Consider the following 25,658-nt stretch of genomic DNA (forward strand, 5'->3'; position numbering starts at 1 on the left):
TTCCTAGAGGAGCAAAGGGCTTAAGAAGAAGAAGAATAGCTTTAAGGTGAGAGGGGCAAAGTTTAAAGGAGATATACGGGGCAATTTTTATTTTTTATTTTTTTTTACCAGAGGGTGGCGAGTGTCTGGAACGCTCAGCCAAGATAATGGCATTTAAGAATTTTTTGGATAGGTACATGGATATGCAGGGAATACAGTCTTTGTGGAAAGCAGAAAGAGGTGAGGATGGGAAGATATGGCAGGTGGTGGGATCACATTGTAGGTGCTAGAGATGTCATAGGATGATGTGTTGGATGCAGAAGCTGGTGCGGCGAATGAAAATAATCAGGGGCACTCTAAGATAGACACAAAAAGCTGGAGTAACTCAGCGGGACAGGCAGCATCTCTGGAGAGAAGGAATGGGTGACGTATCGGGTCGACCCACTTCTTCAGACTCAATCCTGGTTCTGCCTGGGGGATGGGAAGCGAGAACAGAACTATGGGGCACAGAGGAGATGCAGATATGCAGGTAAGGGATCCATCTATGACAGCAGGGGGAGGGGGTGGAGGGGAGGCATGCCTAATAAAGAATCTTGGATGTCCTAGAATGGAAAGCCTCATGAATTTGAGGACAGGTGGAAGTTGAATCTTAAGACTCGTTGTTCCTCAATTCGATGGGACCAACACCAGAGGTATCTGATTAGATAGTAATTCTTCTGTTGAAATATTGACATTCGTTTGGCATACCAAATAACTTTTTAAAATTGTAAAACCAATTGTAAGCCAATTTAATTTAAAGATGAAAATGTCACTGTGCGCTTTGGGTTTGCAGAACAAAATGCTACCACAGTTCTAAAAGGAACGAAATCAACTGTCACAAATAATCAACCAGGCCGATGCTTATTCATGTGGAAAGAAGCAAGTATTTTTAGTTACTTTTATCGAAATGAAAGAGGATGCAAGGCAGGAAGTGCTACAATCCCAGGAGACACGGTGCATTGATTCACTGGTAATCAAGAACAGAGGCACAGGCCAGGGACATAGAAGATCAAAGAACTAGACTGCAGTCAGAGCAGCATGAAGGAACATGGGAGAAACTACAGCGAATGCATAGAGCAAGACATGAGTGTTGAAATTGAAATAAACGACTACACTAGGAATATAAACTTATTCGGTATTAGTTTCAGCTAATGCACATTTGTCTTTGATACAATCGGCCTATATATTAAGCAATTAACCGTTTGGGGTTTATGCTCGTGCTACTTCAATTGACAGGATGACAATTTATAATTATTATAACAAGCAACAGTAATTATAATGACAATATTTGTTTTAATGCTAATTATTAACTAAAACGCAGAATAACACGCTTTAATATTCCTTTTCACTATCCAGATTTAGTTTAATTTAGAGATACAGTGCGAAGCAGCCCCTTCGGCTCACCAAGTCCACACCGACCAACGATCCCTGTAAAATCGTATAAATCCCCGATTTTAAAGCAAATAACTATCTAAAAAAAAAGAAGTCTATTCACACCAAGCTGGAAAATTGCTGAAAAGGTAAATTATTTCTGATTTATTCAAATGATTCATACTCAATTTATTATACATTTCCACTTCTTAATCATTTTGAGTTTGTGTCATTATTATATCCTAGTAACTCAAAAAGATATTCCTTTCGTAAGGTGAATAAAAATTACCACAAAGGATTGATCTATGGGGTAATCCAAACACAACCAGAAAATGAATTTCATTACTCCGTTGTCGATGCATAAGACAATTAAACACTCTCGACGTGAAATGTTGGTTTCTGAGCTGAAATATTAACTATTTCTCTGTCCGACATGTTGAGTGTTTCCAGCATTTTCAGTTTTTATTTCAGATTTCCAGAATCTGTATTTTTTTGTTATTATTTAATATTGGATTATTATTGCCACGTGTACCAAGATGAAGTGAAAAGATTTTGTTTGCGTGCTACCTAGTTAAATCAAATTATACTGTACATGAGTGCAATCAAGGTATACACAAGTACAATGGGTAGAGTAAAGAGAGCAGGATATACTGTTGCAGCATTTAAAATAAGGTAGGTTGGAAGATCAGAATCACACCTTAGCTTATGGGAGGATAGTTCAGTCGTCTGTTAATAGCGGGGAGGAATCTGCTACTGTATGTGGTGCTACGTGCTTTCAAGCTTATGTATCTTCTATCCGACAGGAGAGGGGAGAAGAGGGCAATTGGTTAATTGGTTAATTGGTTGGAAGGCAGTTCTGAAATACGCCAGTCAATATTTTAGGTTGAGATCCTTCATCTGCACTCCAAATGCAAGATCTTGACTTGAAACATTTAATTCACCAGTGGCTTCCTTCTTTTGCTCGAGACTCCAGCATTTGCAGTCTCTTGCGTGTCCACTTAACAGAAGTATTTTATATTGTGAAACACAAAAATTGTTTTTTATCGACATCAGTCTCTAATATTCGAGGTGAAGTATTTTATGACTATGCCCGATGACAGTAAATATCTGAAAGCTGGATGATCTTGAGAACAGATCCATGAAGGAAACTATCTTACACATTTTACAGAAGTAATCAATTTAAGAATGTGCTTATCCTGGCCTATTTCCTGGGATTCACTTGCACTCAAATGATTCAATACCTATCTGGAACAGCCATATAAAGTTCCTACTTTTATCTTCAGATGATCTTGGTAGCAATGATACAAAATTGTTCTGCTCCATAACAGATGTGGTACAAATATCATGAGGATCCGACTAGTGAGGCCTACCACGTTCGCCGAGACCTGTGGCCTATCGATCTCCCAGAGCTTCTAACTGATTCCCGCACTCAATTAAAAGCTTTTCATTGTACCTCAGTACACGTGACTATAAACTAAACTAAGTATGACTGGTTCAGAATAGGTTACACTTTGCGAATGAAGTGAAACAGAAACCACGCTGCTGGCAGGAGGCAATCTGCACTGCTTTACTTCAGTGTTGAAGAATACATTTCTTCACAGATGAGTTTCGCACCAATGATAAATGTTAGTGCGAATGTGGAGAGTGCGAATAGCAAACCTACAATCAAATACCATACCAGTAACTTGCAAGAAAAAGATGATTATGAATGCTACTAGCAGGCTCGATTAGAACAAAGTTGAGCACAACATTGTGAACTTTTCAGCTGCATGCAACAATATCCTGCTAGCCTGCACCAGTTTATAACGTAATAAAAAGGTATTGCAGATGCTGGCTTATACCAAAGATAGACACAAAATGATGGAGTAATAGCAGTAGTGGGAGAGGGGGAGATGGTCATCTGATTTGTCCCGCCACTTTTCGCTCCCAGTTCCTTTTCCCCTATTACAATCAGTCTGAAGAAGGATCCAGACTCAAAACATTGTCTATCCATTTTCTCCAAAGCTGCTGCTTGACCTGTCGAGTTATTCCAACATATTTGCACCAATTTATGTTCAATTACGTTTTATTTTGTAGTGTTGGGACACATCTAAAACACTTTTACTTAAGGGTTTCACAGCAGCTTACACAAATGTTCTCCTACCAATAAGCACGACAGAAAGTCAATTTTAAAAGGAAAGGGTGCTGATGAAAATTTGCTTTCCTCTAACTTCATTGGGTGTGGGAAAGATGTGTTGAAGAGGTTGCTGGTAGCAGGAGGCAAAATAAGGAGAAAGATCAAAATGATAGTTGCATCTGGTAACTGCTTTGAATTTCATGGTCTTCATAATTTATTTTGACATTTTCACTGTTACTAACCAGAGAGGTAATTCCAGTAATAATTTGAAGCAATTTATTCAAATTTATCGTAATGCCAGTGACATTTTTTGCCGTTCAAGATTCACGTTAGAAATTAAAAGAGCAATCAAACAGAGATAATGTGATGCTAGAATGATTTAATTTTGGTTTTAATGATGGCTAGGGTGGTTTGATTATTACCAGAGGGAATTGCAGCCAGAACTTCATTCAGAAAATGGCCTTCATGGTGTGAATGTGACTATTCTGGCACAATTCTTTTTCAGCCCAAGATTTGAAGCTTCAAATCTTCATGATCAGAGTGCATTTATTGCAATGTATATTCATATCTTCAATCTGGCATTGGTTACAAGCATATAATGTTATAAGCTTTATTAATTTTGATTTTCCAAACTGTCTTCAGCTGAAAAAAGATTTTTATTGTGTTTTATGTGAAAAGAATGAACCACAAATTGGAGGAGACAAAGCAATTTTCTGCTCATCACATTCACAAACCAAATGTTATCAGATGTAACAAATCTGCTCAACGTATAAATCGTGGAGGACTTCAATGATTCACACAACGAGGGCCTATCAAATTATATTACAACAAAATGTGGCAACCTAGACACTGAAATGGTAGAAATACTTAGTGTTGTGTTTAAAGTATAAATTGACCAATGAAAAATAAATCTAATAGAGTTAAGCACAGTGGTGCAGCAGTAGAGTTACTCCAGAACTCCAGCAGTAGAGTTGTTGTCTTACAGCGCTAGAGAGCCGGGTTCTATTCTAACTATAGGTAATGTTTGTACGGTGTTTGCACTTTGTGACCGCGTGGGTTTTCTCCGGGTGCTCCAGTTACCTTCCACACTCCAAAGATGTACAGGTTTGTAAGTTAATTTACTTCTGTAAATTATAAATTGTCCCTTGTGTGTAGGGCAGTGCTAGTGTATGAGGTGCCGACTTGGTGGGCCGAAGGGCCCGTTTCCCCCTCTGTATCTCTATAGTCTAAAGTAAACTATTTAGTTATTTGGAATTGGTTAGGAATTAAGTGCTTACAATTGAAAGCTAAAGTATCATAGAACTATTGGCCATCCTCAAGATTCATACCAGAAAAAACTTGAGCACAGGTTGGGGTTTTGCAACAATGCAGAATAAAAGTGCAAAATATTATATTTTTAGCTTTTCCTTTTTAAACAGGGCAATTAATTCAGAATGCAAAATAAATTCCCCACATTTGGTCAATATTGTTGTAAAACACTGAACAGCTCAACAAAACATTTAAGTGTTCTATTTATTGAGCAAATTTAAATAGTATTATTTCCAGAACAGAGATAAATGTGTAAATATTTTACAATTGCTCAATGTGTAAATCGTATTGAATGTTGCAAATTCTACTAACTTAAACATGCAGCCTTATGATCATTGTGATGAATGATCTTGACCCGAAACATTTTCTGTCCATTCCTTCCGCTGAGTTTCTCCAGCACTCTGTGCTTTGTTCAAGATTTCAGTTTCTGCAGTTCCTTGTGTCTCAGATTTAAGATCTGGCCAGCTCATTAAAAAAGACTAAACTTTATGCTAAAGAAATGCAAGATAACGCATTTGTCAAACAAGGCAAGGGAATGTACAATTAAAAAAACAGGATACTGGGAGGATATCTGTAACATCGGGACCTTGAAATGAAGGTCCTCAGATCAATGAAGTTAGTTAAGTCAATAACGAGATTACAAAGGCATATCGATACGTGTTTTTTATCAGGCAAGATAATGTATGTAAAAATAAGGTCATATTTTTGAGGCACAAGGAACTGCAGATGCTGGAATTTTGACCAAAACTCAAAGTTCTGGAGTAACTCAGCATCTGTGGATGGAACAGACAGGTAATGTTTGGGATTGCAAGCCTTCTTCAGACTGGTGGAATACGAGGGAGAAAGCTGGAAGAGAGAGGTGGGGGCAGGCCAAAGTCCGGCAAGTGGAGACACGAGGAACTGCAGATGCTGGAATCATGAGCAACACACAAAGTGCTAGTTCAACGAACATCTGTGGGGGAAATGTGTGAACTATGCAACAAACAAAATGCACATAAACCTCTTGAGGTCTATACAGGATGACGAAGAAATATTAATTTCCCTAAACAGAGCTCAAAATCTTGATGAAATAAAGTTAAAGTTCCTAGACTCGAATGAAGATAAGCAGGGCTGCCAACTCTCACGCTTTGAGCGTGACACTCACGCATTTCAGCCAATTCTCACGCCCTCACGCTGAAGACAGAATTCTCACGCTGACTTCAGTCCCTGCACAGCAAAGATCCTGTAGCGGAGCTATAGGATCTTTGCTGCACACTTTGTCTCTTTGCGCCACATGACAGCGATCTGCACGGATTGGGGAAGCGCGTCGGTCCCGGGCAGTGGGTGTCAGCGCTTTTGTGCGCCGTCTGTGAGCGCTGCGCTTCCGGCTGCCACGGCAACCTCGCTCCCTCCCTCCCTCCTGCCCTTCAACTCACACGGCAGCGCCAGCGCCGCCAATCCACGCTACACCGTGCCCGCTAGACTCCCCATTGGGCGCCCGGGAAAGAGAGGGAGGGGAGAAAGAGAGAGAGAGAGAGAAAGAAAAAAAGGGAGGGATGGAGGCATAGAGAGACAGGGGGAGGGAATGTAGTAAGGGATTGAAGGAAGGGAAGGAGAAAGGGAGAAAGAGGAAGCGTGAGGAAAGAGAGGGAGGGGAGGAAAGAGAGGGAGGGGGAGGAAAGAGGGAGGAGGGAGGAAGGGGAGGAAAGAGGGAGGGAGGGGGAGGATGGAGGGGGGTAAGGAAAGGTGTGTGTGTGTGTGTGTGTGTGTCTGTTTCCCTGTGTGTGTCTCGTGTGTGTGTGTGTGTGCCTCCCTGTGCGTGTCTCCCTGTGTGTGTGTGTGTGTGTGTGTCTCCCCGTGTGTGTGTGTATCGGCGTGTCTGTGTGTGTCCCTGTGTGTGTGTGTGTCTGTGTCTCCCTGTGTGTGTGTCTCTCCCCGTGTGTGTGTCTGTCTGTCTCCCCGTGTGTGTGTCTGTCTGTCTCCCTGTGTGTGTGTGTGTGTGTGTGTCTGTCTCCCTGTGTGTGTGTGTGTCTGTCACCCTGTGTGTGTGTGTGTGTGTGTGTCTGTCTCCCTGTGTGTGTGTGTGTGTGTGTGTGTGTGTGTGTCTGTCTCCCTGTGTGTGTGTGTGTGTCTGTATCCGTCTGTGTGTGTGTGTGTGTGTGTGTGTGTGTGTGTCTTCCTTTGTGTATGTGTCTCCCTGTGCGTCTGTTATCACATCCTGGCCTTAGACAGGGCTGCCAACTCTCACGCTTTGAGCGTGAGAGTCACACATTTCAGCCAATTCTCACGCTGATGACTGAATTCTCACGCTGTCTTCAGTCCCTGCACAGTTTGTCTTTTTGGGCCATATCACAACGATCTGTGCAGTCTGGGGAAGCGCGTCAGTTGGCGGCTGTGAGTGACGTTGCATCTCTTCTCTTCTTTCTTGGTTGGACGTGCAGACGCCGACAACATGAAGCAGCCGGAGATAAAACTAACCAGGTGAATCGGTTGTAAAACACGGGGAGGACCACAATGAGGCCAAACATCTAGGACAGGGTTCGGCAACCTACAGCACACGGGCTGAATCCGGCTCGTAACCCGAAATACCACGGTTTTTTTCAATTCGTTTTCGCAGGATTGGGGCAGGCGAGCCGACCTGAGAACTGCAGCCAGTCCCTGGGACGCGAGCTGATCTGGGAATGGCAGCCAGTCCCTGGGCACGCAGAATACCAACTTGATCATTATGGACAAATTGGGCCAGCCAATTTGTCCATGTTGTATAACTCTGACTATGAAGATCTGAATGGGCTTAGAATTACCATTTAAGCAAAATTGCCCCCACTTTCCCCATTTTGATTGAGGTCGAGTCAGGAAAGGGAACATGTTATTTCTTTTTAGTTTGCTTTAATTTGTTAGTTGATTGTTTGTTGAGTGCCATCATTTCTGAAATGGTCTTAACTGTTATAAAGCAGTAATAAGTGATTTTTGTTCAAACAATTGGAACCTGCATAAAATGTTTGCATTATTAGCAGGACTGTCAACTCTCACGCATTGAGTGTGAGACTCACGCATTTCACAAGATTCTTATGCTCTCACGCTGATCACAAAATTTCTCACGCTCAAATATCTGCGGGTGCTGAAAGTTCAAAATAAAGCAAAAATTGTTTTAGAGGTGAGTAAAAACCATGAGGGGAATATCAGGTGAATGCATAGTCTTTTTCCCAGGATATGTGATTCAAGCACTAGAGGGGATTGGTTTAAAGCAGGGCTATCAAACTATCAGCACCAACCACCCTCCCCCTTCCTCCCTGAGGCACGGCACACATCTCCCACCCTCACCTCCGGCGGCTCTATGTCCGTTGACCGCTCTGTCCACACCCCATGGAGTTTTAACCCCGGCCCGGAGCCAGGAGCGGACCGGGTGAGTTGGGGCGTAGGTGCTGCCTCCGGTGCCTACTATGGGAGGGGGAACACCCCCTCCCACACCCTCCCCCCCTCGGTCGCTACGCTCCCTCGCAATTTCTCACTCTCAACTCTCACCCAATGTTGGCAGCCCTGAGATAAAGATTTTCTTTTCACCCAAGAGTGATACAAGAGTTAGACTCATTGTTTGGAAGGAAGTGATGAACAGCAACATATTTAAAATATACCTGAACCAATAGTTTGTGCCAGAACCTGCATCCTGATATCTGGAGTGTGTAAATTGCCTTGTTCACTTTGCTTGGGAACAGTGACTTCTCTTTGACCAATCCACCTGATGAGTGTGTACGATACTTCAGGATTAAATGCAGCTACAATTAAGCCTATTATTTTCCATAACCATACAACATATGCCATTCATTAAAAAGTCAAATACTTACTGAGTTGCATCATGATTTATCTGAAGTTTTAAATTCTGAAGACGGCTTCTGAGCTGCAAAACAAATGAATGTGGTTTCACTTGCAATATTTTCAATGAAATAAAGAATAGCCATTTCTTGATTTGGAACAACTGCATTTTATTGAAGATAGGCACAAAATGACAGAGTAACTCAGCGGGTCACGTAGCATCTCTGGAGAAAAGAAATAGGCCATGTTTTGAGTCGAAACCCGTCTTCAGTCAAAAACGTCACCTAATCCATTTCTCCAGAGATGCTGCCTGACCTGCTGGGTTACTCCAGCATTTTGTGTCTGCCTTTGGTATAAATCAGCATCTGCAGTTCCTTCCTACACAACTGATTTCTATTAGGTGGTATTTCAGCATTTTGTCCATTTAGCTTTTATTTAAAATACTGTTAAAAACTGCATTCAATATAATTTAGTTAAACAATGGTAAATCTAATAAATGAAAGCCTGCAAACATAAACGTTGAAGTGAACCCCTTGAACTTAATTCATACAATTTGCAATATTAAGGGCCTGTCCCACTTGGGTGTTATTTGCGTGTCATTTACGCTACATCACTTACGCGTCACGATGCGCGCATGGCGTGCATTATGCGCGCATGGCGCATGGCGAGGCATGGAGGCGTAGGCGGTGATGTGTGGTAGCTTGCAGCGCCCCAGGATTTTGGGATTCTCAAAATCCTCGCGCGCTACCTGCGTGATGCGCAAATGACACCCAAGTGGGACAGGCCCTTCAGTCTGTATTTTTGTTCATTTCTGACTTGGTGCCAAAGCAAAGCCACATAAAATTGAAGCTACTGAACTTTTCCTGAAGAAAAATGTGACACGTATCCCAGAAACCTTACCAGAAGAAAAAGTGTGGGTGCCAATTGAAAATAGGAGTACATATGCACACAATATATTTTTATTTATGAATATCCCCATCAAAATAAGCATTAAAAAAAAATAGAATGGGCATTAGGTGAGAAACTATATCCAAACCATCAGAAGGAAGTTGGGGAGAGTGGAGGAGGCATACGGGAAGGGAGAGTAACTGAAAAGCTAATGTATCCTGTAAAGAAACATTTAATCATCCTTTAATTGCATTAATATATTTGCATTTGATTATCAATATGTTTTATGCAGATCACATTTATCTCTGAAATATGGCAACAAATCATCCGGATGGTTTTCTCATTTATTGCAACCTATTCCATTTAACAAGAGTCACCTTCAACACAGTATATTTATAATCATTCCCATTCTTAAAATAGATGCTCTTAAATTTCAAACATAAATAAAAGATTTTGTTTTAAAATAGGCCATTGGCTGATGTTATATCAAATTCTGGCAGCAATGTCAAAGTATCATACATTGGTTGCATTCATTTATACAATGCAAAGCTGAAATGCTGTTGCTCGGTTCAGTTACTTGGGGCAACACTCCTGCAACCGTCCATCATTGGACATCGTAATATATAGTGAAGGAAGATAAAAATGCTGGAGAAACTCAGTGGGTGAGGCAGCATCTATGGAGCGAAGGAATAGGTGATTTAATAAACAATGGTAAATCTAATAGAAGAAAGCCTGCAAACATATACGTTGAAGTGAACCCCTTGAACCCCATTCATACAGTTTGCAATATTAAGGGCCTGTCCCACTTGGGCGTTATTTGTGCGTCATTTACGCGTCACGACGCACGAGTCATGACGAGCGCATGGCGTGCATTATACGCATGCCACGTGGTGAGGCATGGTGCCGTAGGCGGTGACGAGACCCTTCTTCAGACTTGCGATGAATTCTTATAGAATAGAATGCACGCTGTAAAATATGACTTCCCCCCCCCCCTCCACCACCAAGTGTTTTATACTGTAATAATATCAAATGGAAGCATCTGCATTGAAATCAGTGTCATGGGAAGGTTTCTGAATTAGTTCCCCAATAAAAATGCCACAGTCAGGGTTGGAACTTGGGGAAGTATATGATTCTTTTTAAGGTGTTGATGGATAAATGGACCTAAAAGCCTCTCTGACCCATGTGATGTTACACATATTAGGCTTTTGCTTACTGCAAATACCATCTATCTTTCCCAATAATTATTTCTATTTTCTATAACTGGGAATCCTGTAAAATCTGCAAAACCTCTGTACAAGTAGAAGAGCAACAGGAAAAGGCATTATTTTGCCTCCAAAAGCAAAAGTTGTGACAATAGGTCAGAGCACATTAGACAGAGGTCTTTTTCCGAGAGATAGAGAACGTGAGAGACACAGACTCCTGCACATATGCCAATGACTTGTATTAATAAAGTGGCGCGGGTAGAGGCTAATTTGTTACACAACACATAAGAGTGCAAGAAATAGGAAGTTTGGCCATTGAGCCATTACACCAACTCCACCTTTCAAGATTATAGCTTATCTGTTAACTCAGCACCACATCCCCCATACTCACTACACATCATTTGATTTCCTTAATATCTAAAAGTACATTGACATCTATTTTGAATAGGTTTAGGTTTATTATTGTCACCTGTACTGAGAAACAAAGCTTCCCATATTCAGCTACTGAACCTCCAAGGCCCTCTTCAGTGGGACATTTTTAAAGATTCCTTACTCTAGGAGGGGAAATTTCTCCTTAGTTCAGCTCTGATTAATAAGGCCTTATTTTGAAACTCTGCTGTCCTTGCTACAAACATCCCAGCCAATAGACAATAGGTGCAGTAGGCCATTCGGCACTTCGAGCCAGCACCGCCATTCAATGTGATCATGGCTGATCATCCCCAATCAGTACCTCGTTCCTGCCTTCTCCCCATATCCCATGACTCCACTATCTTTTAAAGCCCTATCTAGCTCTCTCTTGAAAGTATCTTTCAAGAGAGCCATGAGAAACACCACCGCATAAGCTCTACAAGAATTATGTATGCTTCAGCGTGATCAATTTTCTCTCAGTACAATGATATTTAGGAAGGACAGGAAGCTAAGACATGGTGGAGGTGTTGTTTTATTCATTAGTAATAGCATAATGTAAAGGGCAACAATGCAAATTCAGGAATTCAGAATATATGGGTGGTTTGGATGGAGATGGAGATAAAAGGCAAAAAAATCACTTCTGCGAGTTTCCTCGAAATAAGAAAAATGGGAATTTGTCAGAAAGGTGTGACAATAATCTTAAGGGATTTTAATCTTAAAATTATTGCTATTCCTATAATCGGGGGGGAAAAAATCGCGACCCAAAACGTCTCCTGAGATGCTGCCTGACCTGCTGAGTTACTCCAGCTTTTTGTGTCTATCTTCGGTTTAAACCAGCATCTGCAGTTCCTTCCTACACATCATGGATGGGAAGTGTATTGTTTGTGGGAAAGCCTTGTCGAACATATGGTCCTTGAACCAAAAAGAAGCAGTCTATACCTCACATTGTGTAGTGCAATGAGATTGGATTAATTAATGATCTAATTATGATGAGACCTATCGATTGCAGTGATCCTGATACAATTGAATCTTACATTCAATCTGAGAGTGAGGAGAGAATTTTACACATAAGGGGAAGAAAAGGGCACAAAAGCAGAGCTAACTAAAGTAAACTGGCAAATTAGGTTTCTGGAGTTGGTCAGTTAAGATACAGTTGCAGAAACATTCAAGAGGAAAAATAAAAATTCTACTATCTGTTAACTTGAACCTTAAAGATAGTATTAAGGTTAAAGCCAACTAAAATGTACGTCAATGTAAAGATAGCTGACTGGTCAGATGCCTGAATTGAATATATAAAATCAAACTAAAAGATTGACAAGGAAAGGAAAATTAGAGATTGCAATAAAGTGAGCCAAGAATAGATAGCGGTCACAAGTGGGTCTTTATATGGTTGGCAAGATGTGACAAGTAATGAAGCACAGGTATCAGGGCTGAGACTTCAAACATATTTTACAGCTTACTTAAATGACTTGAATGAAGGCACCAAGGATATGGTTAGTGAATTTTCAGATAAACCAAAAGAAAGGCGGGAAAGTAAGTTACGGAGAGAACTTAAGAATATCTACAAGACTGCAGACAGTGAGATGTAGACAAAATAGCACACAAGGCCATTTTTATACATCTTGGTTTCACCATGTAGAAATTACAGCTGTGCAGCTGTTATACATAGTCCCCCCATTTCAAGGCACCATAATGTTTGGGACGCAGCAATGTCATGTAAACAAAAGTAGTCATATTTAGTATTTGGTTGCATATCCTTTGCATGCAATGACTGCTTGAAGTCTGCGATTCATGGACATCACCAGTTGGGCGTCTTCTTTGGTGATTGCAGCCATCTTTAGCTTATGCTTGTTTTGGGGGCTAGTCCCCTTCAGTTTTCTCTTCAGCATATAAAAGGCATGTGCAATTGGGTTCAGATCGGGTGATTGACGGCCACTCAAGAATTGACCATTTTTTAGCTTTGAAAAACTCCTTTGTTGCTTTAGCAGTATGTTTAGGATCATTGTCTTGCTGTAGAATGAACTGCCGGCCAATGAGTTTTATGGGATTTGTTTGAACTTGAGCAGATAGGATGTGTCTATACACTTCAGAATTCAATATGCTACTACCATCAGCAGTTGTATCATCAATGAAGATAAGTGAGCCAGTACCTTCAGCAGCCATACATGCTCAGGCCATAACACCCCCACCACTGTGTTTCACAGATGAGGTGGTATGCATTGGATCTTGGGCAGTTCCTTCTCTCCTCCATATTTTGCTCTTGCCATCAGTCTGATATAAGTTAATCTTCGCCTCATCTGTCGACAAGACCTTTTCCCAGAACTGTGATTGTCCTTTTAAGTACTTCTCGGCAAAATGTAACCTGGCCATCCTATTTTTGTGGCAAACTAGTGGTTTGTATCTTGCAGTTGTAGCCTCTGTATTTCTGTTCATGAAGTCTTCTGCAGACAGTGGTAATTAACAAATCCACACCTGACTCCTGAAGAGTGTTTCTGATCTGATGGACAAGTGTTTGGGGATTTTTCTTTATTATAGAGAGAATTTGTCTGTCATCAGCTGTGGAGGTCTTCCTTGGCCTGCTAGTCCCTTTGCGATTAGCAAGATCACCAGTACTCTCTTTCTTAATGATGTTCCAAACATTGATTTTGGTAAGCCGAAGGTTTGGCTGATGTCTCTAACAGTTTTATTCTTGTTTCTCAGTCTCATAATGGCTTCCTTGACTTTCATTGGCACAACTTTGGTCCTCATGTGGATAAACAGCAATAAAAGTTTCCAAAGGTGATGGAAAGACTGGAGGAAAGACTAGGTGCTGAGAGCTCTCTTATATCTGCATTAAGGAGGCAATTAAACACACTGGAGCAATTACAAACACCTGTGAAGCCATGTGTCCCAAACATTATGGTGCCCTGAAATGGGGGGACTATGTATAAACACTGCTGTAATTTCTACATGGTGAAACAAAAACGTATAAAAATGGCCTTTATTAAAATCTGACAATGTGCCACATGTGATGTGATTACGAATCTCAAATTGTGGAGCACAGAGGCAAATAAATAAATAACGGGTCTTTGTCCCAAACACTTTGACCCGAAACGTCACCCACTCCTTTGCCCCAGAGATGCTGCCTGCCCCGTCGAGTTACTCCAGCACATTGTATCTATCTTTGGTTCAAACCAGCATCTGCAGTTTCTTCCTACACACTGAAGTAAGGCTAACAGGCTGATAATTTCCTTTCTTTTGCCTCACTCGCTTCTTAAACAGTAGAGTTACATTTGCAATCTTAGTCCTCTGAAACCTTTCCCGACTCTACTGATTCTTGAAAGGTCTCTACCAAGGCCTCCACAAGCTCTACAGCTACCTCTTTCAGACCCTGGGATGTGGTCCACCTGGTCCAAGTGGCTTATCCACCTTCTGACCTTTCAGCTTCTCAGGAACCTTCTCCTTAGTAATATAAAACATTACAAAATAATTTGCATAGTTAATTTTAGCCTTTTGAAGGTAAAACCTTCAGAAATAAAATAGTCAGATTATCAAATATCAATTGATACTTGTGGAGTTAAGATAAATCTAGTTTAGTTCAGTTTCCTGATCTTTCCCCAATGCCCTACAAAATTTCCCATGTACTATTCCTTTAAAAAAAAAATCTGCTTCAACCATCTTTCAGGCAGCACATTTCAGCACTCAATATTAAAAATTGTTTCCTTGTGTTGCCCCGCTGCTTTTGCCAATCATCTTAAATCTATATCCTCTGCTTAAAGATCTTTTCCCCCCACTTCATGCAATTTCCCAATGATTAATCAATCGAGCAGCTTGAATTCTGAATATATCAATCAAGTCAATCATAATTGTCCCATGTAAAATTATTCCAGCTTCTCCAATCTATTAAATAAAATCCTCAATCATGAAGGTCAGAACATCTCCAAGTCAGATGCTCAGCGTTGAAACCAATATTGTAGTCGAAGCCTAATCTTTCATAAAGATTTAACATAATTGTGCTGCTTTAAACTTGATGCCTTTATTAATAATGCCGATATCTGGCAATCTCTTATGAACCCTTTCATAGTTACTTCAATTTGACATTATTATATTTCTGTTTCTGTTAACTAATATGGGACAAAGATAGGTTAATGAGTTTAAGTCATAGATCAGCAGTGATGTCACAAGATAGCCAAAGAGACTTGATAAGATGTGCATGTCATTCAAATCTGAAGAATATTCATGGATTTCTTTAGATTATGGTAGGAATATCAGAAAACAGAAAGATTGTTCGTTAAATGACTTTCAGAAGGGGTGTGGGTGTACCATGTATGGTTAGGGAAGTGATTTAGTTGTTTAGAAGGAATGGGTGAACCTTCTTCAGTCACTCCATAGACGTGCAGGTTTGCAGGTTAATTGGCATGGAACAAGTAGAAATTGTCCCTAGTGTGTAGGGTAGTGTCATTGTGCGGGGATCGTTGGTCCGTGTGGACTTGGTGGGCCAAAGGGCCTGTTTCCGCGCTGTACCTCTAAACTAAACTAAAACCAGAGTCCCACTGAGTTACTGCAGCATTGTGTCTTTTTTTCGGTGTAACCCAGCATCTACAGTTCCTTCTTACACATTTAGCTGTTTAAGTTGATTAAAAGATCTGAGAGGAGAGATAGCTAATAGAGTTCCATGTGGTACTTACTAATGTAGTTCTGGTCCTGTGGTATGGTTGTACAATCGGCAGACCCAGTGGGGTTACCCATTCTACTGAACTTCCTGATCGGGCAATTAATCGGGCACTTTCCGTTAGCCAGTCCTAAAGAGAAAACCAATTAGATGAAGAAGCCAATATACACTAAAACATGCAATTATTAATGTTAGATGGGTTTTAGTTTAACCTGATCTCCATTAATGGAGAGTTTACATTGGGAGGAACATAAATAAAAAGAGCCACAGGTCAATTAGCCCACTCGAGCCTAGTCGGTCAGTCAATAGATTATGTTTGAACTTCTCCCTCAAGAAGTCTGAAGAAGGGCCTTGACCCAAAATGTCATCGATCCATGTTTTCCAGAGAGGCTGCCTGACCTGCTGAATTACTACTGCTCTTTGAGTCCTTAAGTTCCTCAATTTTCCCTATCTTCCTGATTAATCCCCAATGCCTTTTAATGCCCAGAAATATACAAATTTCTGTTTTGAATACAATCAATGATAGCCTCCATGGCTTTCAGCAATTTCCAAAGATTCAGCACTCCCTGGGTGAAGAAATTTCAATACTTAATGGCCCACCTCTCACTTTGTAACAGCGACCTTTGCTCTGGACTCCTTGGCCAGCGGAACCTGTTATCTCGGAGAACTCAACTGCAATGTCTGGGAGGAAGTTTTGAAGACTGGGCAATTATATGAAAGAAAATGCTTCATTGCTTTCTCTGCAGATGTTACCTGACCTGCTTTGAGTTTTTATTTTAGTAAACTGTATTTTCAGTTCATCCTTGGGGATTTCAAAATGTGGTTTAAAAAAAAATCTAGTTTAGGATATTGCGGCTAGACAGACTTGGAACACTTTCTCTGGGCATTTTTCAAGTAGAAATATCAATTTTTTAAACACCCTATGAATCAGTGTGTTTACACAACGTGACAAATTTATGTTTAGATTCCCAAATGAATTTGGCAGCATTGACAAGGACTGGAAGACAATTTAAAAAGCAAATATATATTTTGCTAGTTATGCTTTTGGGTTATTTTATTATTAGTCATTTTCAATGCAGACTGAAGACCTCTGAAATATTAATAAAGTAAGGCACAAAGAGCTGGAGTAACTCAGCAGGTAAGACAGGATCTCTGGATAAAATCAATAGATGACGTTTCGAGTCAGGATCCTTCTCCAGTCTAAGCAGTCTGAAGAAGGGTCCCGACCCAAAATGTAACCTATCCATGTTCTCCAGAAATGCTACTCACTGTTATTCCAGCACTCTGTGTCTTTTTTTTGTAAACCCGCATCTGCAGTTCCATGTTTCTATTTAAATATTAATGTTCTCTCAAGGAACCATAGAAACATGCAACAATTTGGCCCATTTCAACCAAGCTGACAGCGTTGCCTTTCAATGCTAATCCCATTTGCAGTAAACATTCTCTAAAGATCTCCTCTAAATTTCTACACTCGTATCTTGAATTCATACCTTCTAATTCTAGGGTCTCCTGCCCCAAGGGAAAAAAAAAAGATTCTGACTATCTATCTCATCTATGCCCTGCAGAATTTTATAAACCTTTATAAGGTCACCCGTCAGCCTCATATATTCCAGTGAGAATAAATCTTTTTACTCAAATCTCACTTTATAATTACGACCTTCCATTCCAGGCAACATCCCAGCAAATCATTTCTGCACTCTCTATTGCTATGACAACCACCCTGAAATGCTGCGACCAGAACTATGCACAACAGTAAGCATCAAGATTTTGTACAACTGCAACATTTGTTCCAAGCAAAAGCTTTAAGATGCAACACTGTAGTCCAAAAGAAACCAAACAAAGTGATCATATATTTCCAAATAGATTTAGAATTCTAGACACCATAATTATGCCTTTCATCTTTTCATCTTTGGCATTTGCCCAATCAAACTATCCCTCAGCTCTATTCACCTATCACTTGCCATAATTTGGCCTGCCGCCATTTCTCTTCCAGCTTTCATTCCCCCTATTATATCAATCTGAAGAAGGATCCCGACCCGAAACGTCAACTGTCCATGTTCTCCAAGTTGCTCCTAACCTGCCGAGTTATTTCAGCACTTTGTGACTCCAAAATTCTGGATATTGCCCAATTTGAAAGAAAGCACATTCTTATTAAAATTGAATTCTGTTCTTCACACTTGGAAATCTGCTTTGCTTCCAGCCCTCAAATATTCTTTTTTTCACTTCATAGAAATAATTATGACTTCAAGAAAGTGGATCTAGAAAGAAGTATTTTTGGTTTAATTTAAATGCCAAGTTCAATCAAGAACAATAACACATCTGACCATGTCCATTTTTCTGTCATGCTACAAACATTAATGTCCCAAATGGATCAGGTAATATCCCAATTGTTTAGTTTAAAACTGATTATAATGGCTCAGCTTTGACCACTCAGTCAAATGATTAGCCGTGAACATAACCACATTGAGTGAAATTACCTGAATTTCTCTGGTGCCTGTAAACATCTCTTTTAAGCTGTTAAACACTTGCTGCACCACGTAATAAGAAGCTTCCCACACGTAGTCCTGCAAGTTAAATCCACTTTAAATATGATAGTCATCCCATACAACAAAAGACATGTGAAGTGACATTGGAGACACATCAATTCAGAAGGAACACGAAGCTGCATGACCTAACGTTATTAGTTTGATACATTCCAACAAACGGAGTTTCTGTAATGGATTGCTTAAAATACATTTTGTATTGACGAAATTAAAATATTCAATAGAAATGTAATTGCATTTTAGCCATTTAATGTAGCAAAGCATAAAATGCTGCATTTTTATCTGGCCTTTTACTCTGCTCTTACGTAGTGCCAGTAATTGCGGATGGCTTTCTTTCAGACCAACTCTGGGGGTTCTGAGGTGATTGATCAGATCAACGTATAGCCTCACATACACCACCAGAGATGCGACAGGTGACGCCTGATATGAGTTACAAATGAAATAAAACACAAAGTGCTGGAGTAATTCAGCAGGTCAGGCAGCATCTCTGGAGAACATGAATAGGTGATATTTTAGGACAAGACACTTCTTCAGGCTGATTGTGGGGAGGTGAAAGAGCACTGGAAGAGAGGAGGGATAGGATAAAGCCTGGCAGCTAATAGGTTGACAAAGGTGAGGAAGGTTTTGGATAGGCAGATGGTAGGACAAAGACCAGAGATGAAAAGACAAAATGTGCGAGACAAAAGGATTGAAGTTGTAAATTGTGACGCAGGAGGAAGGAATGTAGGTGAAAGGGGAGGGGAGAAATAGGAACGAGTCCAGATGGGGCAAAGGGGAGGGCGGGGAACAGAGAAAGGAGGGGACGGAGAGGGGGGTTATGGGGGAAGGAGGAAGAGGGGCAGTGTTTTGTAATTCTAACTGAAGAATGGTCTGAAGAAGAATCCCGACTCAAAACATCACCCATCGATATTCTCCAGGGTTGCTGCCTGACCCTCTAAATTACTCCAGCATTTCGTGTTTTTTTGTTGTAAACCAGCATCTGGAGTTCCTTGCTTCTAAGATTGACAGGTGCATGGTTTATGAGGTGATAGGCTCCTTCTGCTGTTTACACAGGACTTTTTTTGTGCTCCTGACACTTGGGTGCAAGATCCCCTATGTCATTCTGAATGTTCTTTTTCCTTTTTGAGTGGACCAAGGATTCCTGAGAGTCAGGAAGGATTTTGCAATTTTAAGGAAACCTTGCTTTGTGAGTAGAACAAATGAGCAGAGGAAGGGCTTGTAACAATGTCTGTTTCTGAAAGCTGGTATGGGGTATGCAAATGGTATTGCCTGCCTAATGGCACCAACTGAGTGTTACTTGGCCTCAATGTTGGAAATAGTGACTGACACAGAAGGTGGTTATATTATTCTTGCCAGTAGATTTGGAGGATCTTGCGGAGGCAGCATTAATGGTATTTCTCCCCTGTGCCTTAGGTGCCTGCTGTAGGCAAGACACAGATGCATTGGGAGGAAAGGAAATTAGGTGAAAATTAGAGTTACAGGCAAAGATGCAGCTTTGCTCGATGTTGGCTAGCATTGAGATTAGTCCCGTTTTGAAAGGTTGGCGACGATCAGGGCTTGAAGGTAACCAAATTTGAGGGATAGACCTTCCCAATTAATGTCATAAGGTTTTAGCAAGGTCGAACCGGCAAATACATTGTGGTTGGTGTTGTTATCTTCAATTTTGTGTTTAAAAATAAAGTTTTAATACTAGAACATAGAAGTCCAAAGTGAAACAAAGAATAATTCAAAACTAAAAAAATATTATTTAGTTTAATCGGAAATGCATTCTGTTGAAAATCAACATACTTATGCTGCATACTATTCCTCTAGCCGTGACAACAGTGTTCATGGTTAAATCAGACTAATACATCTGAAGAAATGGAAGATTACCCCCAAGTTTAATATCTTGTATGCTGTGTTGCTGTGTTAAGATACTTGGTATGTTGTAAATTGTCTAATTCAAGTAATTTCTGTTTGAAGTAACAACTGATGTACAAGATTAAATTTATTTTAAGGTCATTTATATTTCATTGCAACTCAGTGCAAGTCATTGATTTTTTGTAGGATGTTCAGGGTCAAATATAGAACATCCTAACTTACTATAACCAAACTGTTCTGTAACTAAACAATGTTAGTTATGATCCTTTGTGTTTCATTTCTGCTAAAATCCCATAGTTAACTCTTATGCGTTTATGGACTCTCCTTGTTAAATCACAATACTATCTGATTACGTCAGTTACTTTCTTTGAAACTGAGACCATATAAAAATATTACTTTTGAAACCTAAAACAAAGTTCTTATTCAAAAAGCCAAGCAGTAGTTTACATGACAGAAAGCTCAAGGATTAATGGGCACTAAATGAGGTTGTCTGAATCATGGATAGAATTTTATTTCTCTTTCAGATGCTTTATGAGGAAAGTTTTTTTTTCTAAACACACAGAGTGGTAGGTGCCTGGAAAGCACTGCCAGGGGAAGTGGTGGAAGCAGCTATGATAGTAACGTTTAAGAGGCATTTAGACAGACAGATGAATAGGCAGAGAATGGAAGGGTGTAGATTATGTGCAGGCAGAAAGGATTTGTTTAAATTGGCATCATTGTCGGCACGGGCATTGTGATCCAGAAGGCCTGTTCCTGTGTTGTACTGTTCTATGCTCTATGTTGAATAATTTGCTGAGCATTTCTATGTTTTTTCAAGCTTTGTGTTAAATGGTTTTCATTCTATTCCTCTGGCCCAAATCTTAACTTTGCACTGTGATCAAGTTAAGGGTGATATCTTATTTATAAACTGCTCGCATCCTCAAACTGAAAAATTTCCAAGTTTATGCGCATGCCAATTTATGATAGGCAAGAAAACAGAACTGGAATGTCTGTCAGCAGGTTAATCCGTTTTTTAATTATTTGTCTAGAAAATCAGTTTTAGATGGACTGGAATGCTCCATCTTACCCTAGAGATAAAACGAAATAACCTTTAAGTCTTTGCCCATAAAACCACTACATTCTTAAGTACCTTTGGAAAATCTTCAATTTCCTTCAATCTTTTCTCAACCTGGAGCCGCCCACCGAACCGTGTCACACCGTAGACCACGGTCATTACAGTCTGTTTCACTAATTTACGATTGATGAAACCTTCCAAGATTTGAGCAACTTTTACATCTTTTTCAGCATCTTGCTTTCTGAATTGCTCGACCTGAAGGGAAAAATTCAAGCTCATTAAATAATGAAGCAAAGGAAAAGATACTCAACCATCTGTAGCACTGTTTCATTGCAAAATGTCCCAAGGCACTATAGAAGAACATAATCCAGACAAAAACAGATCTCCAGCTGCACATGCAGTTATTAACACATATGACTAAACACTTATCAAAGACAGGCGTTATGATGCATCTTCAAAGAAAGATGGATAGAGCAAGTGCCAAAGGCAACGGATGAATATTGTTTGCCAGCTTCCAGTGTCATACAAGACAACGGAATGCAAGTTATTGATCTATCGTTATATTTTATTTGATATATGGCATTCTAATATAACGTAAGATTTGGACTAAAGCTCATTCAGGAGAATGAATTTCTCTTTTTTCCTCACCATAATTAAAAGAAAACATTCAATTTTCATGAGCTCAGTACACATTTCACGACAGTTACACAATTGTTAATATTTCCTCACTGACGAAGGAAACTACACTAAACATCACTTATCTGCAATTGTATCTTGTCCACAGTATTAGAGATCGGGAGTATCATTAGAAGTAAGCATAGCAAAACTATTTATGATTTAAAATAATTGAATTATACTTTTGTACAACATGAGTGTAATTCTCAGGTATTAACAGAACATATTTTCAACAATAGGCAGAAACAAGGAACTGCAGATGGCGGTTTACAAAAAAGACACAAAGTGCTGGAGTGACGCAGTAGGTTAGGCAGCATCCCTAGAGAACATGAATAGGTGACTTTTCATGTCAGGGCCCTTCTTCGGAATGAAGAAGGGTCTTGACCTGAAACATGACCTATCCATGTTCTCCAGAGGTGCTGCCTGACCGGCTGAGTTACTCCAACACTTGGGAGTCATATTTTCAACAACTGTTTTGCAATGGAAAACAAGTAATTATATATCTTCAAAATTAATATAAAAACGGAATTAATTATTTCCAACAGATACAAATGTATATACTATCACCAATGTGTGATATTAACATCCTTCTATTTTTAGTGGAATGCGAAATAATGTGCAGATTGTCAGATCAGTGTGACAGCATGCTGCTTCCTCACTCACCAAGGGGCTATGAACTGTGAATGACAAACAGATCAATCACAGGGATCACTGCAGCTCATCCCACTTACCTGCTGTGCGACTCCCTTGTAGACATCCTGTGGTACCTCACAGGGTATTAGGTTGACAGAGGTTGCGCCAATTACATCACGTCCTAGAGCAGCATAGTGCTGCAAGCCATTACAAGAACCGTCCTGTTAAAAGATAAAACACAAATATATCCGATGAGTTGGTCAAAGTTGAATATCGTGCAGGACCTTGGAAAATCAGTCTAGAAATATGGCGTCAATGTCAAATAAAACATTTGTGCATTGTTGTTTTGACCGTTGCATGCTTTTCAAAAGGAAAACTAAAATCAACATACCATGCTGGTTTCCTAAACGACCATTAAATTATTGGTCAACTGTTTGGAAGTACAGAACTCTCTGCATCTTACTAGCCTAGAATTTTTTTTACCCATGTTCTTCCGGTGCCTAACTTTACTAGAATTGGAGATCTTGTTTGCCTGGAGCATTTGGGTCATAAGGAATAGGAATAGAATTAGGCCATTCAACCATGACTGATCTATCTCTCCCTCCTAAGCCCATTATTCTGCCTTCTCCCCATAACCTCTGACACCCGTACTAATCAAGAATCTATCTATCTCTGCCTTAAAAATATTCACTGACTTGGCCTCCACAGTCTTCTGTGGCAAAGAATTCCACAGATTCGCCACCCTCTGACTAAATAAATGTCTCCTCATCTCCTTCGTAAAAGAACGTCTTTTAATTCTGAGGCTATGACCTCTAGTCCTAGACTCTCCCACTAGTTGAAATATCACCATTTGGGACTCCAGTAACAAGGTTTGAACGACAACAGGAGCTTAAGCAGCACATCGAAGAAGCCCCATCCCAAAGCCAGTGTAGCACTATTCTCGGCTTTACCATTTGCAAAATCTGCAAGAGATCCAAGAGACCCCAAATATAATAACAAATGTATTATTCATAAATATCAATAATTGCAATAATTTTTTGAAAACAAATCACTATACATCCACAGTGACAAATGACTAAAAACAGTAAACCAAACCACAACACCTTCCTACTCTCTGCGATCCAAGATTCCTAATTGAAATCAAAAGGGCTGGGTTTTTCTCATCATTCAAATATCGATCATTCATTGTGGGACTTGTTTGGCAACACTAACGTGCAAGTCTAAGATATTGCTTCCATTTAGACAGGTAAATGCCAGTGATTTTGTTCTAAGCTGCTGGCATTTACCAGCAATTTCTGGGTCAATAGCTCCAAGATGTTACACATGGGGATTAGACCAACATTGAGTCCTTGACATACTTTTGCAGTAGGAAAAAGGTAAACATAACAAGTTCCTAAATCATATAAGAATCATGAGCAGCATTAGGCCATCTGGATTTCCAGCCTTTCAACAAGATCATGGTCAATCATCTGCCTCAGCACATTAACATCCAGAAATCTATCATTCTCCATTTTGAACAAATTAAATGATTGAGCATCACCGCCATCTGGAGTAGGGAATGCGATAGATTCAACAATCCCTAATGTCTCCTCATCTCACTCTTAAATGGCTCACCATTCCAAAACGGACTCTTAAGTTCTAGACTCCAGAGTCAAGAAAAACACCATTCCTGCTTCTAGCCTGTTCAGCCCTGTAAAAAGTGTGGATTTCAATGAGAATATTCTTATAAAAACTATAAAACATTTTAGAAAAATGTTGAATATGATCAAAAAGCTTAATTCTGTTCCTTTTGCAAGACTGACCTCGAGTCAAACATCAGGGAAATGGGCCTTTTGGCCAATAAGTCCGCCACTGAATACCCATTCACTGTAATTCCATATTAATACCACTTAACTACACACTAGGGAGAAAAAAATCAAAATCAAAAAGTGAAACAAAAAATGAAAAAAATAAATAATGGAAAAATCAAATTAGAAAAGACCTGTTTTTCTTTCTTTTCATCTGGGGCTTATAGGCTCAATCTCTTCTCAAAAGGCAAACCCGTCCTCCCAGAAGCTTTCTGGTCACTTTTTTTTTTAGAAACCATAAAATAAGGATGTCCTTTTCAGGCAAGATGATCAAAACTGTACGCAATATCCCAAATGTGGTCAATCAGGGTTCCAGAAATTTGAAGTGCGACATATTTACTTCTGTACTCAAATCCTCTCGAAACAAAGGCCAAGTACCATTTCCCCTCCAAATTGCTTGATTTACTCACATGATAAATTTGCTTAGAATGAGAACTGGTCCATTTGATCATTTCCTAAACTGCCTAAAATGATGTGATTTTTCTGATTGTCTGACTTGCAATTTCCCACATAATATTCCGAAGTTATCCCAAGTTCAATTTTAGTACTTGAGCAGGGATACTGCCTGCCCCCATAGTTTTCTTTTTCAGATAGTCTATTGTCTTTTCAATTCCTTGTCAGTCAGGATTACACAGGATAGCTTATGGAATGCATACTCTTTCCAGTGAAGGTTGACTACCTCTCTGTCCTTGATAGGTTTTCAATAGTGGGCTCTTGGGGTATGGTATTTGGGCCATACATATCTTCTCTTCAGAGATGCTGTTTGACCCGCTGAGTTATTCCATCTTTTTGTGCCTATCTTTGGTTATAGAATCTAATAGGTGCCAGTGCCTGGATCAGGGCATTATAAGTTTAATTAAGTTTATTGTCACCTGTACCGAGGTGCAGTGAAAAGCTTTTGTTGCGTGCTAACCAGTCAGCAGAAAGACAATACATGAAAAAAAATTAAGCCATCCACCATGTACAGATACATGATAAAAAGAATAACGTGTGCATGATAAGGTCCAGTAAAGACCGATCTAATATCTTGTGTACATCCCCCTGACAAAACTGACCCTTGGCTATGACAACACTACTCCAAGAGTTTGTCTCTATATGGGATGCTAGCCAAGGTTTTTTTTTCACTTGGCTAAAAAGCCATAATATTCAGGTTTGGGACACGTGTTGGTTCTATGTTGGAATGAGTCAGTGGGCCATAAGATGATCACATCCCACAGAGTTTACTTTGTCTTGATGGCAAAGCACTTCCCATGAAGATAGCATACCTCTGCCAGTTTGCATTTCCAGCTGGCTGC

At 40.0% G+C, this 25,658-nt stretch overlaps 1 protein-coding gene across 1 annotated transcript in view; it reads right to left on the bottom strand.

Annotated features, from left to right (window-relative positions):
• Positions 1-25,658, bottom strand: part of polrmt (RNA polymerase mitochondrial) — a 74,014-nt gene that overhangs the window by 11,053 nt on the left and 37,303 nt on the right. Inside the window, exons 12-16 of the mRNA XM_033046519.1 lie at positions 22,615-22,737; positions 21,284-21,463; positions 18,229-18,315; positions 15,768-15,881; positions 8,635-8,687 (exon numbers count right to left, since the gene is read on the bottom strand). Coding sequence (XP_032902410.1) covers positions 8,635-8,687; positions 15,768-15,881; positions 18,229-18,315; positions 21,284-21,463; positions 22,615-22,737 — 557 coding nt within the window. The remainder of the gene's footprint in view (positions 1-8,634; positions 8,688-15,767; positions 15,882-18,228; positions 18,316-21,283; positions 21,464-22,614; positions 22,738-25,658) is intronic.

The sequence above is a fragment of the Amblyraja radiata genome, chromosome 29 (assembly GCF_010909765.2).
Source record: "Amblyraja radiata isolate CabotCenter1 chromosome 29, sAmbRad1.1.pri, whole genome shotgun sequence".
NCBI classification, from domain to species: Eukaryota; Metazoa; Chordata; class Chondrichthyes; order Rajiformes; family Rajidae; genus Amblyraja; species Amblyraja radiata.